The 17,170-nt window shown below is 42.9% G+C and overlaps 2 protein-coding genes across 2 annotated transcripts; both read right to left on the bottom strand.

The window, feature by feature from the left end:
* Positions 1-203: 203 nt before the first annotated feature.
* Positions 204-2,165, bottom strand: CHCHD1 (coiled-coil-helix-coiled-coil-helix domain containing 1). Its single transcript, XM_058028734.1, has 3 exons — positions 1,993-2,165; positions 1,493-1,611; positions 204-373 (listed from the first exon to the last, which is right to left on the bottom strand). The coding sequence occupies exons 1-3, from the start codon at positions 2,132-2,134 to the stop codon at positions 263-265; spliced, it is 372 nt and encodes a 123-aa protein (XP_057884717.1). The 5' UTR covers positions 2,135-2,165; the 3' UTR covers positions 204-262.
* Positions 2,166-9,632: 7,467 nt separating this feature from the next.
* Positions 9,633-15,611, bottom strand: FUT11 (fucosyltransferase 11). Its single transcript, XM_058029175.1, has 3 exons — positions 14,913-15,611; positions 13,004-13,629; positions 9,633-10,901 (listed from the first exon to the last, which is right to left on the bottom strand). The coding sequence occupies exons 1-3, from the start codon at positions 15,609-15,611 to the stop codon at positions 10,754-10,756; spliced, it is 1,473 nt and encodes a 490-aa protein (XP_057885158.1). The 3' UTR covers positions 9,633-10,753.
* Positions 15,612-17,170: the final 1,559 nt, after the last annotated feature.

The raw sequence follows: 17,170 nt of genomic DNA on the forward strand, positions 1-17,170 counted from the left end.
GCCTAGAAGGTTTTATTTAACAGTGAGGACCTGAGTAGGCAAGCTGAACAACACACTGCAAAAATCCCAACATTGCAAGACCCAAGAGTCTCATGAACAAAATCAACTGATACTCAAGATGGGTGGTTTTTGCTCTGGAATCAAAACCAGGGTCAAGACCCACACATCACCTGACATCAAAAAATCACTCAATTTGACTTTCCTTTTTTTTACCAAGACCCCAACTTTAATTGCTTGTCCACAGTCTCTTTCATAAAGTACATTATACATAATGTGTGATCTGAGGAAACCTCTTCAGGAGCTTGTTCACTTTGCTTGAAGGCAAATTTCCCCTGGGTGACAGGATGTCCTCACTTTGATTCCTGCGCTCTTTCTGAAAGAGAAGAAAACTCCTCAAAATATTTACAGCAGTTTATTTGCAGAGTTGATGCTCATTCCCAGAGACTACTACTAATTGTACAGGGGTGTTTCTTTCAGGAAAATGCTGTTTCTTTAAGGAACACTTACCATAGCACTTGGTTTAATAATTACAAGCTGATGACCTTTAAATGATGCAATTAATGACTGACATCTTGTGAAGATTATATCCTTCCATATTCTTAGTTAACGATGATATAAACTTCTGGTAACAGCCCAGATTTTTTCTTTTTAGTTTCTGTTATTTTTTCATCTTTGTTTGATTCTTTGTCATCTAGCAAATAAACTGTGGATAATTTTTCACTTATGCTGTCAAACAGCAACAATAAATAACTATTTAAATGATGACACTCTTATTGAAGGAAAATGGAAACCTGAAACCAGTTTAAGGACAAGTTTAGTACATATACTTACCTTTAGTCTATTTTGAAAATTATTTTATTTCAAGCTTGTCATAAAGTATTATTATAATATGTCAATATATATTATATAATCAGAAACCCCTAATTTTCAAGCAGTATGAAACTTATTTTTCAAAAATGTCTGGCCTTTAAAGTCAGAAACAGGTTGGAAAAGACCTCCAAGATCATTGAGTCCAACCTCTAACCAATGGCCACCCTGCCAACTATACCATGGCACTGACTGATACATCCAGTCATTTCCTGAATGCCAGCAGGGATGGCAACTCCACCACCACCCAGGCCAGCCTTTTCCAATGCTTCAGCACCCTTTTACTGAAAAAGTTCTTCCTGATGTCCCTGGCACAGCTCAAGGCTATATCCTCTTGTCACATCATCAGTTGCCTGGGAAAAGAGGCTGATCCCTGTCTAGTAATTGTAAAGAGCAGTAACATCTCCCTTGAGCCTCTTCTCCAGACTAAACAACCCCATCTACCTCAGCCCATCCTTGTAGAAGCCTCTCCACCCTTCACCAGTTTCATTGCACTTAGTTGCTCAAATGGGTCACAATCAAATCCTTCAGAGAACATTATTCTTACTGGCACACAAAAAAATTACTGGAGGCTTCCTCCTTTCCTACTACTAGACTTTAAGAACATAAAAGAGGCCTTAATTACTTCTGCCTTGGCCACGCAGTCATAGAACGTCCTGATCTCCTCGGCACAAGGTGCGTCGTTGAAGTCATTTTGTTTCCAGCACGCCATCATTACTGACATCTCCGTAATGCACGTCGCCTCTGAAGGGAAAGACACAACCAGAAATCTCAGGTGTTTGGGATTTCATGCTAACAACCTCCACAGTGCATAGATCTCCAAAGAAGTTTAAGACGGGGTAGAGGCAGGTGAGAAAATGCATAACTCAAGATCCCAGCTTTGCTTTGGGCAGAGAAGTTGTTGCTATCAGAAAGCAAAGCGCTGCAGCCATCCAGCATCTGACTGCATTTTTAACGTGTCTGACTCACGTACACCAAAAACTCGAGATTGCAGTGTGAGGAAGCAATCCTTCCCACAGAACCCACGCGGAATTCCATGGCCCTCTTGCCCTGCGGAGCGCAAGGCGTCGCCAAGCTCTGCCAGCAGCGCGGCCCGTCCCGGGGCACAGCGGCGGCTCAGCTCACCTGTCGACTGCTCCCGTCGGTTCGCCACCTTGTCGGCCAGCGCCAGTGTCCGGGGCGGGCGGAGCGTCGGGGGCCGCTTCTTGTTCCGCCACTGCCCCGACACCCAGCGCGTCACCCAAGCAGGGTAGGCGGGCGCCGCCATGTCCGCGCGCGGGCGCCCTGAGGGCGGTGCCGGGCGCGGGAAGCCTGGCCCGCCCCATCCTGCCCGTCAGACCGAGGATAGGCCATGGCAATGGAGTAACTCCCCTCAGCTTCCGCACTGGGCGGGACCAGTGCGACACTCCCCCCACAACCTCCTACCAACAACTAACTCCTTCTGCGGCAAAAATAACTAAAGGAAGGAGCAAACGCTCTCAGCCAGAGTAGCAGAAATCATGATTGTCTCAAGTAATTCAGACGGAGTTAAAGGAATCACGGAATGGGTGAGGCTGGAAAGGATCACAGTGGGTCATCTGTGCTCAAGCAGGGTCCCAGAGCACATTGCACACGATTGCATCCAGACGCTTACAGAGTATCTCCAACGAGGGACTCCCCAGCTTCTCTGGGCTGTTCCAGTGCTCGGTCACCTGCACAGTGAAGTTGTTATTCGTGTTCAGATGGAACGTCCTGTGCATCACTTTCTGCCCGCAGCTTCTTGTCCTGGTGCACAGCACCACAGAGAAGAGCCTGGATCCCTCCATCCCTTTGACACTCTCCCCTCAGATACTATAGACATGGCTGAGGTCCCTCTCACCTGTCTCTTCTCATTTTTTTCTGCAACTGTATGGAAACTCTTGTTGGTGCTCCAAACTCTCACCACTCAGCTCCCAGCCCCTCATTTCTCTCCGTTACATTACAGCTGGATCTCCCCTGCACTGTTCCTACTGTTCCTTCCAAGAAGATACTGAAACTGCTGCTTCCAAAATGGTAGCATCGTTCCCATAGCCTCATACTCTGGTGGAAAAAACTGTTCCCAGAAGTTTCTTCTAGCACGTTCTGGAAGTCCCCAACTGATCTGGCAGGTTCTGGAGTGCTCATGTCTCCAGCCAAAAAAGGCAGGCAATACAGAAGGCACAGGAGCATTCCAAGGGCTGGGATACAAACAAGTCTCTGCACAGCAGGAGGGACAAGGTAGATGCACAAAACTGAGGAGGTAGATGCTGAACACTGGGGACACAAAGCACTCAGATCCTTGTCTTGTGTAGTTCCTGAATATGCCATTTTACCACTGTATCTGGAACTGCTGGAGTCCTCTGACCATATACAGAAGACTACATCAAAAATGCTTTTCTTTGCATTTTTGTTTCCCCACAGGACACTGATTTGGATTAAAATATACTCAATCTCCTAGACAAAGCCCAAAGCACACCCCTTTGCCTAGTCAAGGAAGTTATAGACTTTGGAAATTCCGTTAACTTGAGCTAAACATCACCAGACCTATACCACATTATTCTCAAGATGGTCACTAGAATTTACTGCATCTGCTGACAATAAATTCTGGTATATCCAATTCTATAATTATTTTTGTGTTACTTGTAAAATAGTATATATTTAGAGTCCAAATTAAAGAGTATGGGAAGGCATGTTCAAGTAAGCAAATTATTTTTTTAGCTCTCTTCTGGTAGTGCATTTTCATCTCTTAAAGTAAAACACTTTCTGGAAAATTTGAAACTTTTTGGTAAGCAGGATGTTTCTGTATTCCCATTTTTTTCTGAAAAAACAGGAAACAAGCTATCCTTTGAGCTTGACTACCAGTAGAGAAGAAACAGGCTGACACCTTCAAATTAGGCCAGAGAGCTTGCACTGTACAACTCTGAAGAATAGAGAGACTGAAAATCCCAGACAGGAACATGAAATACATTTCAGTATTCCCATTCATGTAAGGTTCAGCTATTCTTGGTTTTGCCTCTTCTAGCTACCCTGCCTGCCTTACTGCTAGCTACCCACCTTCTGCTGCATTTGCCGCCTGCAATGTCTAACTAGATGGGCAAGAAACAGTAACAAGGAAAGACAAAAGTACTGTGATAGAAGAGAAGCTGAACTGCACTCCCTGTAAATCAGCCTCCCTTTTCCCAAATTACATTAGCTAATGGTGGCAGCACCTTCAAGTCCTTTCACCTTCAAAAGCTGATCCCTCATTTAAGTAATTCCAAGAAAAATGAGGTGAGGTAGGAGAGGAGGGGAGGCTGAGAAAGAGAAAGGCAAACTACACAAGGAGAATTGTAATAGCTTCCTGTAAGTTACTGCTGTCTGCATTAGAACTAATTTTTTGGCATCAGTCCCATATTGGAGCCTCAGCAGAAGAGATTCCCAAGCAGACAGAATAAGGTACATGATGGTGTCTGCACACACCATGCAGAGATGTCTGAAGCAGGACACAGTTTTATTATTAAACATTATTTTCTTATATTACCCATTAATTTTAAAGAAGAATGCAGATCTACAAAAAGGCTGTGTTATTGAATAGCCAAATGCCTCTACAGCCTATATTTTGTATAGCTGATAGCACCAAGTCACTAATGGATGGGACAGAAGTGATGACTTTACAGGGACAGTCAGAAACTAAATTCCCTCAACAGTGAACTCCAGAGATCTTTTACTGTGAATCTTGAATGTGCAACTATAAAAACCATGTAAAACTTTTGCTAATTAGCATTTATAACTTTTTTTTTCTTGTATTGATATATTTAAAGCTGAATCCTAGCTCGTGTTTCAACTGGTCAAAACCAAAATAAAACACAGCTTAAACTGTTAATACTAGATTTGAAAAGAGTATATATCACAACTGAATAAGGGCCACATATGATACTACAGTAAATGCTATGCCACAGTTAGAAACAATGCTAGCAATGCTGTAATAAAATACACCCTTTAAAATGAGACTGCTATCTTAAATACCTCTTTAAGAGATGAGAAATTACACCATGTGTTCTTCACTTTCTGTGTAGTTATGTAAAACGTCCAGAAATTACCAAACAATCAGTTAGGGGACGAGGGTAAGAAATCTGCTGTATTGGCAAAAAAGAATAGACTTGATATCCATGTCTTTTTGACTGTCTGGATCCAGCTTTCAGATAAATTCCACTATATTCACACAAATGTACCCTGAATGCACCATACCAGTTCATAATGCCCTCACCAACCACACTTTATTCTCATCTGCCTCACCCTGACCTCCTTAAACCAATTTAATTAGAGATGCCTTAAAATTTAAAGCACTTCCACTTTAGCAGTGAAAGTAACCAGTTTGCTGAGATTCCAGGTGGTTCAGACTTCAATCCTGCCTGCTGAGCTATTGTGTTTGGAAAGTATTAGCACAATATATTCATGCACTCACAACTAGACGTGTCACACCCCATCCCAACTCCCACAACAACCCTTATCCTGTGCTATCTCAATTAGATCAGCTGCCCTGCATTTTCCTGTCAACCTGAGTAGTTCTGAGCTGCCATCCCTAATTCCCAGGATCTAGGAAACTCAGCCCATTTCCACTGCAAATTACCTGTGCCTCCTTATTTGCTCAAAGATGCCACAAAGTATTACCATCTGCTCTGATCCATTCCAAGATCCCCAGTACCATCTCTAGCTGAGACACCTGCACATTAAATGGGTCTTTTCTGCAGTAAAAATGTATTTAACAGCACACAAATGAAGATGCTAGTGGTGTCAGAGTTCTGGAACAAATCCTGTAGCTCCACTCCTCTCTATCCTTCCTAATCCCTCTGCAGGGCCATATATCTCTCCCTGCCAGCTCTGAGACAATGGACCATAAAGAGCAGTACAGTTTGTTAGAGCCTGACGCAGGCTTTGGCTCAGTTGGTCGTATCACTAAAAGGATTTTATCTCTGATTAATGTCAACCTCTCAGGTCTCTGGTCTCTAGGCAGAATGAAGGAACCTGGCACCCTGTATGTTTCCAATTAATACAACTTCCCAGAAGGTGCTTTGACATCCAACAATAACTTTAATTAAATACAGTCAAATAGATGACAACTAATGATTAAGGGAGTGGCTCTCTTGGGACTATGGCTGAAGAGTGTGTATGGCAGGACAGTAAGCAAGGCAGATGGCTGCTTGTCTAACACAGCAATGCCTGCTAAAACTCTGATGTCCCTGATGGCTGAGTTTCAATTCAATTTATCCTGTTCCCAGTCCTTTAGAAGTTGTTCTTCCACATCACTTAAAGCTACCCTCAATTAAAATGCAAGAGGGACATTTCTGCTGTTTCTCCAACTGCTGCTGCACTTTGCAGACCATTTCCAGAGAAAGCAGCTCATTCTCTTTTCCCTCTAAACATATACATCCACTGCTGCTTGGATCTCATTCTACTTACCATTAGAGAGGACCCAGAGATCTTTCAGTTTGAAAATTACTACAGTGACTGAAATAAGAAAAGGCAACTCTTTCTGAACTCCTTTTGAGTTCTAGAAATCATAATGTTAGCTATCAAATCAATATTCTTCAGTGAGGTTATATGCTTCCCACAAATTGCAGTCCTTGCTGAAGGACAGAAAACGCAGACTACTAGTTCAGTAAATTAAATAATCAACTTCTAACTGAAAAAATAGGCAACACATGGTACCAGAGTTTTGGCAGAAGAATGAGAACTGTGGTTTGCCCAATCAATGCAATGCCTTGGACTGCTAGATTTTTAACCTTCAGTCAGTAATTTGTTTCTTGTCTCTCACCTCTCAAGAGGGCATACATTTATTCTAGCTTGTCAAGTCAATTCTGAGACACAGCATCAATAGAATCTACTGGTGTTTCATGTGAGCAGTAATGAGGAGATATTTATTTTTAGAACAGTAATGCTAGTGAATAAAGCTATCCTCTCAGCCTTGAAAGCCTCCCTCTAGTCACACAGTAAACAGGCACAATGCATGATAAGCAATGAAGACACTCACCCTAGTCTGCAGGATCCTGCCAACGTGTTTACACGGGTAAATATCTTCAATATTTGCTATCTTTGATAAATTCCTTATTAGGATCAGTTTTTTATGCATATGGGTACCTGCACTTAAGAACTGTTGAATTGTTGAACCTGCACTGTTGAATCTATCATGTTCACAGTCTGAGGATCACGTAGCCGTTCAGTAGTCACAATATGAGTGATGACATTCAGCCACCATCTTGCTGCTCTGGATTTAAAGCAGTGAGAAATCCAGTTAGCCAAGAACAGAAATCAGGAAACTTTTCTTAAAATAACAATGCTGTAGTGACCTTCCTCCCTGTCTGCATTCACACACTTGCATTAGCAGAAAGACAACTAGGAGAGTAAATTGAATTCACTCTGGCCACGACTGGCAGTACACATTGGCACTAGATAGCAATCCTTTCAAATGCATTATTAAGTAAATTAACAGCAAACTCTTCAAGGGTATGAGACCCAGCTTCTCCTCCTGTCTCCTCCAAATAACAGGAGAGAATGAAAGCAAAGCCATGGCAAAATGTTTACTCAACGTTTTGTAGTCCTTGCTGTGCAGAGCAGTAGATGCTGTGAAGGTCAGTCAGCAGCACTGAACACAACTGAAACCACAACTCTTTATCCAGCTGGGCAGGATTCCCACCTCTCCTGTCCCTGAAGAGTTTGCCTGGCAGCTACACAAAGTATTCCAACCATGCACTGAATAAATATTCCTTAATTCTTACACACCATACATAAAAAGTGAAATAAATTTACTATATTAATAGGGGCCACAGACACATGGTTTATAAATCATGGAAGTACTGTGACATAGAGGAGATGATCTATGCTAGTATGATCTATGACTACAGGAAAAAACACTGCAGATACAAAAGAAACAAGGCTTGGGTGAGCTTCACAGCTAAGAGTGGTAGCTAATACTCATTACCTTTTGAGAAGTTCACCACTGTAAAAAACAGTTAAACCTAGGAAGACACTAAAAACTCAGAAAAGAAAGCTATCAAGTGACTTGTGACTCAACTACAAACTGGAAGTTGTACTTTGAAAACCAGACAAAACCCACAGAGTATCTGTAATCAATTTACTTTCAGATCTGTACTCTTTCCATACACACTTTAAGAAGATAGATGGCAATCAGAAATACTCATGCTTGGCAACAGTCATCAAGCTCAAAGCAACAGCATTCTGTAGTACAGACACAGAGCAAAGCAACAAAGAAAGCCTGCAGGACCAACAAAATAACCTTGTTGGCTGTTGATTGTAATATACTGAGTACATGAAGTATATAGTGGTGAAGGAATACTATTGTGAAATAGCTAATGAACAAATCAGGGCCCCAAGGAAGAAGTTTTTACCTAGTTTGCTAGCTACTATTCAGCTTGCATCACCATATCTTCAATGCTACTGTTAGTGCACAGGAAGACAAAATGGGGCTTTGCACATCACTCAGCAAGGACTGAGCAGTGCTGATGCACATACTTATACTGGGACTTCCTCCGGTTACTCATGTAAGGACAGTGCATTCAATGTAGCATGTCCAATTTTGGCAACAGTAGATACATTATATTATAGACCTGGAAATTACTATAAATGCTGCACTTCTGAAAAATCTACTTAAATTACAGGATAAAAAAGTAAAAGTAGCATGTGCTAGTACCTGGTTCTTATTTTTTATGTTTAGTGCAAAAAGCAAGATCACAATTTCTCCTGACTAGTCCACCAAACATTTGAATAAGAGTGTTTTGAGATATAGGTAATTAAGAGAATGCAGTTGAAGAAGACTGAATTATTTTCTACACAGAGACATGTAGTTATGCAATGAAGGCATTAATTCAAACAATTTACCTAAATATCATTAACATGATTAGCAGAAGTCAATATTCAGAACTAAAGCAGCCTTAATTTGTTTTATCTGAATTTACTTCTCCAGCAAGTGACCTCTTCAATCCTGAATACACATCTGTAATTTTTAATCTGATTTGAGTAATCCAGTTTAACAATTATTCTCTTAGGTATTCATGTCTCCCGAATAACTGAAAAAAAGGAATTTAAACTGATAAATACATTTTAGCTGAAGAATCACTTGTTACTGTTATTAGAGAAGAGAGACAAAAACCATTCTTCTCCTAAAAACAATTAGGTGAGAACAATGTACACTGTATGCATTTTCTACATTTATAAAAATCCAGTGATAGTCATGGGTCTGAAGTCTTTGCTGTCAAGGTGCCCTGATTTTAACATGGCAATATTTTTCTGTCACCTGAGAGGCAAACATGGAGATGATCATTACCTATACTGGTATTATACCTGTAATCCCATATCTATAACATTATGAAGGGGAATTTGAGTGGAAAGAAAAAGATATTAAGTGAAGCACACAGCACTAAGCAATAGACAGTGATGTAATTAGGAAGACAATGTAGAGTCACTGCTGTTCCTAACTTTTACTGACAGACATCAAACTTCCCATAGCAATTGCAAAAACTGTCTTACAAAATCAATTTACACAACAGACTGTAGACTTTCATTACCAGCAAACTGTCTTAAGCACAGATAAACTCTGGCTCTTTAGTCAGTAGTTAACTTCTGAAGGAGGGGAAATGAAAAATTAAAATAGCATTATACCATCAGAGACATCACTAGTGTGGCCATATTTGCCTGTGCATTTAAACCTTTGATGCTGAATTAATTAGTTTCCCTCCACTGCGAGATCAATTATTTCAGAAAGATACCCACTCTGGCAGGGAACAGTGGAGTTTATTTACACCTGTAAGCAATACAGGCTATGCAGCAAGGAAGATCAGTCCACAAGCTGTCACTCAGGAACTCTGCTCACAGACCATTATCACAATGTGTTACGGTCAGCAGAGATACAAAACCACCTCAGGGCACCTGGCTCTGATCACCCATTTCAGCACACAAAGACTTCAAGACTTGTATCCAAACTGCAGAGTCCACTGCAAGGCACCATTGTGAAAATGTATTTGTCTTGGCAGAAAGCTGCACATACTCAAAAGGAAAAAATCCAAGGCCTCTGAATTGCTAGCATTAAGGAGGTAACAGTAAACTGAGATTGCAGATTTCAGATTTGATGGAAACTTAAAAGAGCCAAAGTATAGACTTTTATTTTGTTCTACGCAATATCAGGTAATACACTTTCTGGTGTGAAATACTTGGTTGAAAGTTGCAGCTTAAATAATTTGTTCTGCCATTCCATTGCACATATGACCTGCTAAGTCATCAAAAGAGGAAAATTAGGCAGAGAGTTAAGTGACCTCCCCACAGTTATTCAGTTAGCTTGAAAAGGAGCAGTATCTGAGGCATGTTACTTGGGGAGAAGAGACTTTATTGCAGCAATTTCATAAGGCACGATTGCTCTTCACAGATGTGTCTTTTGTAATTCCTTCACTGGAAAAGCCATTTGTTAATAGCAACTAAAAGTACATCTTAATGAAGAGAATATGTGATTGATAAAATACTTAAAAAAACAACTAATATTCTGAAGACTTAAAAAAATCCCTGAAATATCTTAGGGCACTTGAGCAAGAGCCTGAATTCATGTAAGACACAATATACATACAGCAAATGCAAAAGGAGAGTAAATTCCTCTTTTGCCCCACATGTTGACACCTGCAAGCCAGGATTGGCTTCACACCACAGAGCTGAAACTCAAACCAAAGCAGTTACTAACGTTTCCACTGCTGAAATCCAATCATAACAGAAACTTACTCACTTCGTGTACCAGAAAAAATTGTGAATTTTTTGGTTTTGTTTTCTCAAGGCAAACATTTGAAGTGAGTAAGAATTCACAGTCTCAACTTTCAATGCAATTTTCAAATCAAGCTCTTACAAAGATGGGTCAGTGTTGCCTTGTCCTCTTCAGAAAAATCTCATGCATGTAGTCCCAAAATCTTCCCTGATGAGACTCATTGCGATGAATCATAGCAGTGAGGGCCTCACCCTGATCAAGGCTTTGCCAATAATCCTGCAGCCACATTTCTTTCCAACTGAAACAAAAAGAGAGACATCATCACAAATAATTAAAAGCCCCAAATCAGTCTGCAGCTGCAATAGCACTGAAACCATGTTTTTCTTTCCCTTAAGATGAAAACAGGCCCAGAGATGGTCACAACAAAGTATGTTGTCAGTGTGCCACTGTGCTCTAAGTCATTTAAAGAAACTTGCTTTGAAAATTCTCTGCAGCAAATATAAGTTCACTGTTAGCTTTACAATATTCTAGAAGTATCAGTATATACTATCACTACCGTGTTAACCACAGAGACTAAATTACTAATTGCAGAGAATAAAAACTTCTATTAAAATAAAATCTATCACAGAGTACTTATATTATTTTGAGAGTAGATTGTTGTGACTGACCACAACCTGACACATACAACTGCCTGTTCTACAGCTTTCTTCCTTAAGCTTACTTGGGAGTGAAACCCAGCAGTCCAAATACAAGTGAAGCTGCAAGCATAAGGATTGAGAAACCACATCCCCACACATACAGCTGAAGGTGTAATAGTGCTCCAGCTACATACACCTACACAGAGAGAGATTCTGATTGCAGCAGCATTCTGACAATTCAGCATATTTTTCAACCCTAAAACCAAATTACATCCGGGAATAAAGATTACAGAGCATGCAAATATGTAGTGTAACCTTACTGTAACTGGGTATATGCTCTAACATAAACTCCTTTGTTGTCCTCTGAGTTCAGAAGGCTCCAGAACCACAAGTCACAATGTGTTTATAGTCAGACCTTGCATGTTGCACAGTCTAGCACTTGTATCCCCACTACATCTGGGTCATTGTTTCACAATAATGTTTTTCTAAACTAACAAAACACTCCACAGACTGGCTCAGTAGGCATTCATCTAAATTGATCACACTGTTAAATAACATTACTGTCAAACTCAGACAAAAATATGGGTATGCTTAACTAACGTTTTGATGGCAATTTTATGCTATTATTACACCAGTTAGAATTATAAGTAGTCATGTTTCATTTTGCAAATAAAAATGGATAAAGCTTAGATGCTTATCAGACAGCAACTACTGTATTTAACAGGAGATGCCCACGATCATGCCTTGGGAACTATGGACACATATCTTTATAAAGTAAATAGCAGTGAATGTAAAAGCTTCCCCTGAACAATTTTTCTAGACACATCTCATGCCTACAGATGCGGAGAGTAACAGTGAGACACGAAAACTTCCCTGGGATGAAACTGTTGCTTGAATTATGGACCAGCTGTTCAAAACTCCCTGCTGATGACCTCTGTGAAGAATGATGGAAGCACCTGGGCCTGCACGTGGGACCGGCAGCAATTCTGTGTGTGCCTCCACAGGTACTTCTCTACTGCCACCTGATGCTCAAACAGAAAACCTATGGAGCTGGACCTGCTATGAACTCTCCAGAGTAGGGCAATGCACAGCACACTACAAAGAAAAAAGCCATTTCACTGCCGAGACTGAGAAAAGGCATTACCATAAAAAAGCTCCTGTAAATCAGTCAACCAACAGAAAACAAGAGACAAGAAGCTGCTCAATCTGTTTTCTGTCCTGCACAGTCCCTCTTCTAAATAACTGGCATCCTCGAACACAGCCAGTGTTTTGTTGCACAAAACAGCATTAAGTCCTGTATTGTGGGTGAGCCTAATTTCTGCTCTGAATTCTACAGGAGTCAACCGGGCCTGCAGTGAACATTGGCAACCCCACTGTAACGCAGTACTTTGTAGAGTTACAGAGCTGCTTTTGTCTGAGGGCTGCCAAGTGCTTTACCATCACTGTACTGAAAAACATCCCTCCCTCAAGCAAAGAGGCCAAGATAGACAAAGGATAACCCCATTGCCTGAGGTAACAGAGCATTTTAACAGAATATCCTGAGTGTCACACTCCACTTTAACTGCCAGCACCACTGTCCAAGCCTCTCGTTCAGCCTCAGCATGACACAGTATTAGCAGGACCCCCTACACCACCCACAAGACGTAATACAAAATGTAACTGGAGAAGTAACAAGAGCTCCTTTAAGTACAAAGAGTTATTAAAGTTACAGCTCCTGTTGAAGCTTTTTCTCCCTTCAAAAAGCATAATATTGGCACGTTACCTGTCTCCACCAGAGAGGTCTTCAACACTTCCAAACCCAGGGGTTGGCATAGGACATCCCATGTGCTTGAACTGAGCTATATGAGGTCTGGGAGCTGGAATTTTTCCATGAGACTTCTTGTGTTCCTGCTCCTCTTTGACCCGGGTGTTCTCCTTGTCACAGATGAAACACTCGAAGCCATTCAGGTAATTGGGCAGAGTCATGTCATTTACACCCCACTCCCGCTTCTCCAAGCTCTCTAGCAAGAACTGGTTTTTGATTCCACCATCATTTTTATACTCTAAATACTTCAAATATTCCTCTCCATTCTTGTCCAGGAAATCCAGATACTTTGCCAGCTCTTGGGGGCTGTCAAAATCATCTATAAGAATGATGGAGAGGTTGTTTGGCATCCAGTCCCGCACAGCTGGGGAGCCTCGATACACTGGGACAGCACCCAAATGCATGGGACGCCACAGCTTCTCTGTCATGTAGTCATCACATATGGCATTCTCCAAGGCCAGATGGAACTTGTACCTGGCAATAAAAGTCATAAATTCAGAATCTTCTGTAGTGGCTGTAGAAGTGTCTCTCAGTCGCTCACTGGGGAGCTCACGGTTATGCAGGCATTTACCATAGGAGTCAACCTAAAATAACAAACAGCGTCTTTACAAAGTGATTTGTTCCCCTGGAACTTGTTTTCAGACCTTGTAGTTCTTGTAAAATTCCTAACTTGGATCAGTTCGTATGTTAATTTAGCTTCATTTTCACTCCAAGGTCTTCCTCTTGAGACTACTCCTAGAGTCCAAGTTCTACAAGCTTTAGGGAAAACCAAGTGCTGAGTTCCAAAAGCAACATTAGCCACACTACAAACTGAGGGGCGAGGGGAGCACGCAGATGCCACCCAAAAATGTATTTCTGAACAAAACAGAAACCGGCAAGTAAAGAATAGCATTTGACTCTATGTCAATTTAAAGACTCTCTTTCTACTTAAGAGACATAGTGCTCTTCCAAACAGTTATTACACAGAGTTCCAGCCAGTCTCAGCAAGCTGACAGAATTTTTCAATTGTTAGACTGAGAAAAACTGATACAAGGCGCTAAAAGAATACTGTCTAAAAATACAAGAGAACATGCTTGAGCTGGAACCTGCACCATACTTTGAGAAGACAGTAATTTTAAAAAATTATTTTGCCTTTGCTTCACTACACAGTACATGATGACCTGACCTTACCCAGTAACTGAATCATGATCAATAGAAACAACAGAAACCACTAGGAAAAAAAAGACTCTGGCAAAGTCTAAAAACATTTTTTTTTTAAATCAATCTAATATCCTTCACACTTTTTAAGAGAAAAATGAAGTTTTTCCTGCTTGGAAGAACCATTACTTTACTTTATGAAGCTACTCACCATCAGCTGTACCATAGCAGTACAAGCCATCATAGAAACAATATGGTCCTACCACAACACAGGTAAGGAGCAGATTCTCACAACAGAGCAACCTGCCTTTTAACTTCACTCCTGTACTTTCAAACGGGAGCGAGGCTTCTAAAGGGACAGCCTTCCTGTATGCTAACTTCAAAACCCAGAGATTTCAGCAACTTCTGGCACTTGATCCACAAGACCGAACTTATTCAGGCTTTGCCCAGCTTGTGACTGATCCCGAGTGCGGTCAACTCCACATCTAACATCTGCATCAGGCCTACCTACTGACATGCGGTGTAGTCTAGATCACGCTTTGGGAAGGAATACAACTAGTTTTTCTGTCCAGCTTGCAATCAGCATGCATCCCGTTACGATTCGCGTCTTGGCTAAAAACAAGGACAAACAAACCCCATTAAAACGAGGCGGTAGAGGGGAGCAGCCAGCTGTTCCCAGCTCCGAGAGCAGCCCCAAGCCACAGCTTCCCCGTGCACTCAGCCCACCTACCTGGATGTACTTCATGAGCTCCCGCACGTAGCGGTCCCGGTCGGAGGGCACATCGCAGTGGGACTGCATGTACAGCACGGGGCCGTAGCCCTTCCGCCGCCACGCGTCCTTCTCGGCCAGGGGCACGGCCGGGGCCCGCAGGTACGCGGTGCCGGGCAGCCACTGCAGCGTGAGCGGGTAGTCGGACTCCCGGCGGAAGGTGGCTGTGTAGTTGAAGAGCCGGATGCCGGGCGAGTGCGAGAGCACGTAGTTGTTCATGGGCGACTCCTCGTGGAAGAGCGCCCAGGTCTGGTGGGGCAGGCGGGGCAGCGGCGCCTCGTACGCCCTGAAGTCGGTGCCGTAGAAGATGAGCGCCTTGGTGCGGCGGTGCCGGGCCACCCGCCGGCTGCGGGTGACGAGGCAGGAGCCGCGGGGGCAGTCGATACGCTCCGTGTCGCCGGGGAAGTGGGGGAAGAGGCTCCCGCTCCACCACAGCAGGATGGGCAGCGCCTTGTTGCTCCGCGTGTCGTTGTTGCCGGGCCCGCGGTACGACGCGGCGGCGACGAAGGCCGCCCCCGGCGGGACGGCGTCCTGCGCCCACCCGTCCGCCCCGCACGGCTCGGCCGGCTCCTCCGCGGCCAGAGCCACTGCCGCGCTCCAGGCCAGCCCCAGCGTCACCCACAGCCCCGCGGACCCCCACCCCGGCCCGGCGCCCCCCATGGCCGGCCCGCCAGCCCCGGGCCCGCCCCAGGAAGCGGCGCTGGGCCCGCCTCCGATGGTGCCGTCACGGGGCGGGGAAAGGCCGGAGTGGGGCCGGACGGGAGCGGCACCGCCTCCCCCGCCCCTCTCAGGTCCGACTGTCAGCGCGCCTTTCAAGTGGCTCGGAGGGGCAACGCCAGCCCTGCTGCAGCGGCCCGACGCGGTGACCTATTGGCAGCTCCCTCCCAACCCCACTGTACAATGGCTGAAGCTGCCGTGAGCCTCTCTGCATCCATCTGCGCTAACACCGGTCCCGCAGTACCTGCAGCAGACAGCGGTAACGCCGAGCTGTTCCCCGAAGGCACAGCACGCCGCGACTGAACGCACCTGCAGAGAGAGGGCTCCTGGACCAAGCAAGGGGGCAGCTGTTACAAGAAAGAGCCCCCAGCTCAGCTCCTGTTGGACACCATAAAGGGAAGGAACAGGAAACAACTTTTACTAACAGAAATCTTATGTTAAGGTTTTTGGGGTTTGTGGTTGTTGGGTTTTTGTTTGTTTGTTTTCTAATATCTACAGGTAATTTTAAAGCTCCCTTGACAGCTGCTTTTCTATACAAACCTTGAATAATTTTTACAGTATTAAAATATTCTGTAAATGGGAAAGTGGTTTGTGCTACGCTATGTAAATCCAACAGACATATTCTAGAATTACCCCTCAGTTGCTTATTTACATAATTGCTAAAAGCTTCACATTAACTTCTTAATAGACAATATAATATTCATGAATTATCAGTTATAATACAGGACATTAGTTAGTATGAACACAAGGCAAAGAAGTATTTTCAGCTATGTTAAAAACAAGTTAAAGAGGGAATAGTTTTCCTTTCCTTTGAAAAGTTAGGTGTAGACACTGCTTAGGCCTGCTCCAACAGCACCACAGTGTCCTCCACCTGGGCCTGGAGAGAAGGTAACAGACATGGGCTCTCCACAGCAATTTCCACAAGCATCAGAATGTGCTGCACAATTTACTCCACACAATTAATGTACAAGATCCACAAAGCCCGTCATTATCACACCAGTTCTGTGGCAGATTCTGGACATAATGTACATTCTATAGGAGAGGAACGTCAAAAATATTCGACAGCAAATTTAGTATTATTGGATATTTAGCAAAGATTGTCTTGTGCTTTCATACACATTGTTATAAGGCTATCAGCAAACTGTACAACAGCAATATTCATGGGTACAGTCAAGATAACACTGCCAGTTCACGCTGAACTTTTATTTTTGCAATTAGCAACACTCCCAGCAAAAAAACCCACAACCCAACAAAAAAAAAAAAAAAAACCAAAAGAACAAAAAAAAACCAAAAACAACCCAAACCAAAAAAAAACCCAAAAAAAAAAAAAAAAAAAACAACCAATTCACCCAGGTACCTTTAATTCTGAAATATGAGCTCTTTTAAGACTGCTGAAGTCATTAATTTGACATTGTCACAAGGTAAGGGCAATATTTGCTTAAGTAGACCAAAAAACCCCCCACCCAGTCAATGACTCAAGCTGTGTCAGCAAAAAAGGGAAT

The sequence above is a fragment of the Melospiza georgiana genome, chromosome 8 (assembly GCF_028018845.1).
Source record: "Melospiza georgiana isolate bMelGeo1 chromosome 8, bMelGeo1.pri, whole genome shotgun sequence".
Classification (NCBI taxonomy): Eukaryota; Metazoa; Chordata; class Aves; order Passeriformes; family Passerellidae; genus Melospiza; species Melospiza georgiana.

Coding starts and splice junctions, on each gene's coding strand:
- CHCHD1 (XM_058028734.1), bottom strand. CDS start 2,134: ATGGCGGCGCCCGCCTACCCTGCTTGGGTGACGCGCTGGGTGTCGGGG. Junction 1,612..1,992: donor CCGACGGGAGCAGTCGACAG/GTGAGCTGAGCC, acceptor CTTTCCCTTCAG/AGGCGACGTGCATTACGGAG. Junction 374..1,492: donor ACTGCGTGGCCAAGGCAGAA/GTAATTAAGGCC, acceptor CTTCTCTTTCAG/AAAGAGCGCAGGAATCAAAG.
- FUT11 (XM_058029175.1), bottom strand. CDS start 15,611: ATGGGGGGCGCCGGGCCGGGGTGGGGGTCCGCGGGGCTGTGGGTGACG. Junction 13,630..14,912: donor AGCTCATGAAGTACATCCAG/GTAGGTGGGCTG, acceptor TTGTTATTTTAG/GTTGACTCCTATGGTAAATG. Junction 10,902..13,003: donor GACCTCTCTGGTGGAGACAG/GTAACGTGCCAA, acceptor TTTTTGTTTCAG/TTGGAAAGAAATGTGGCTGC.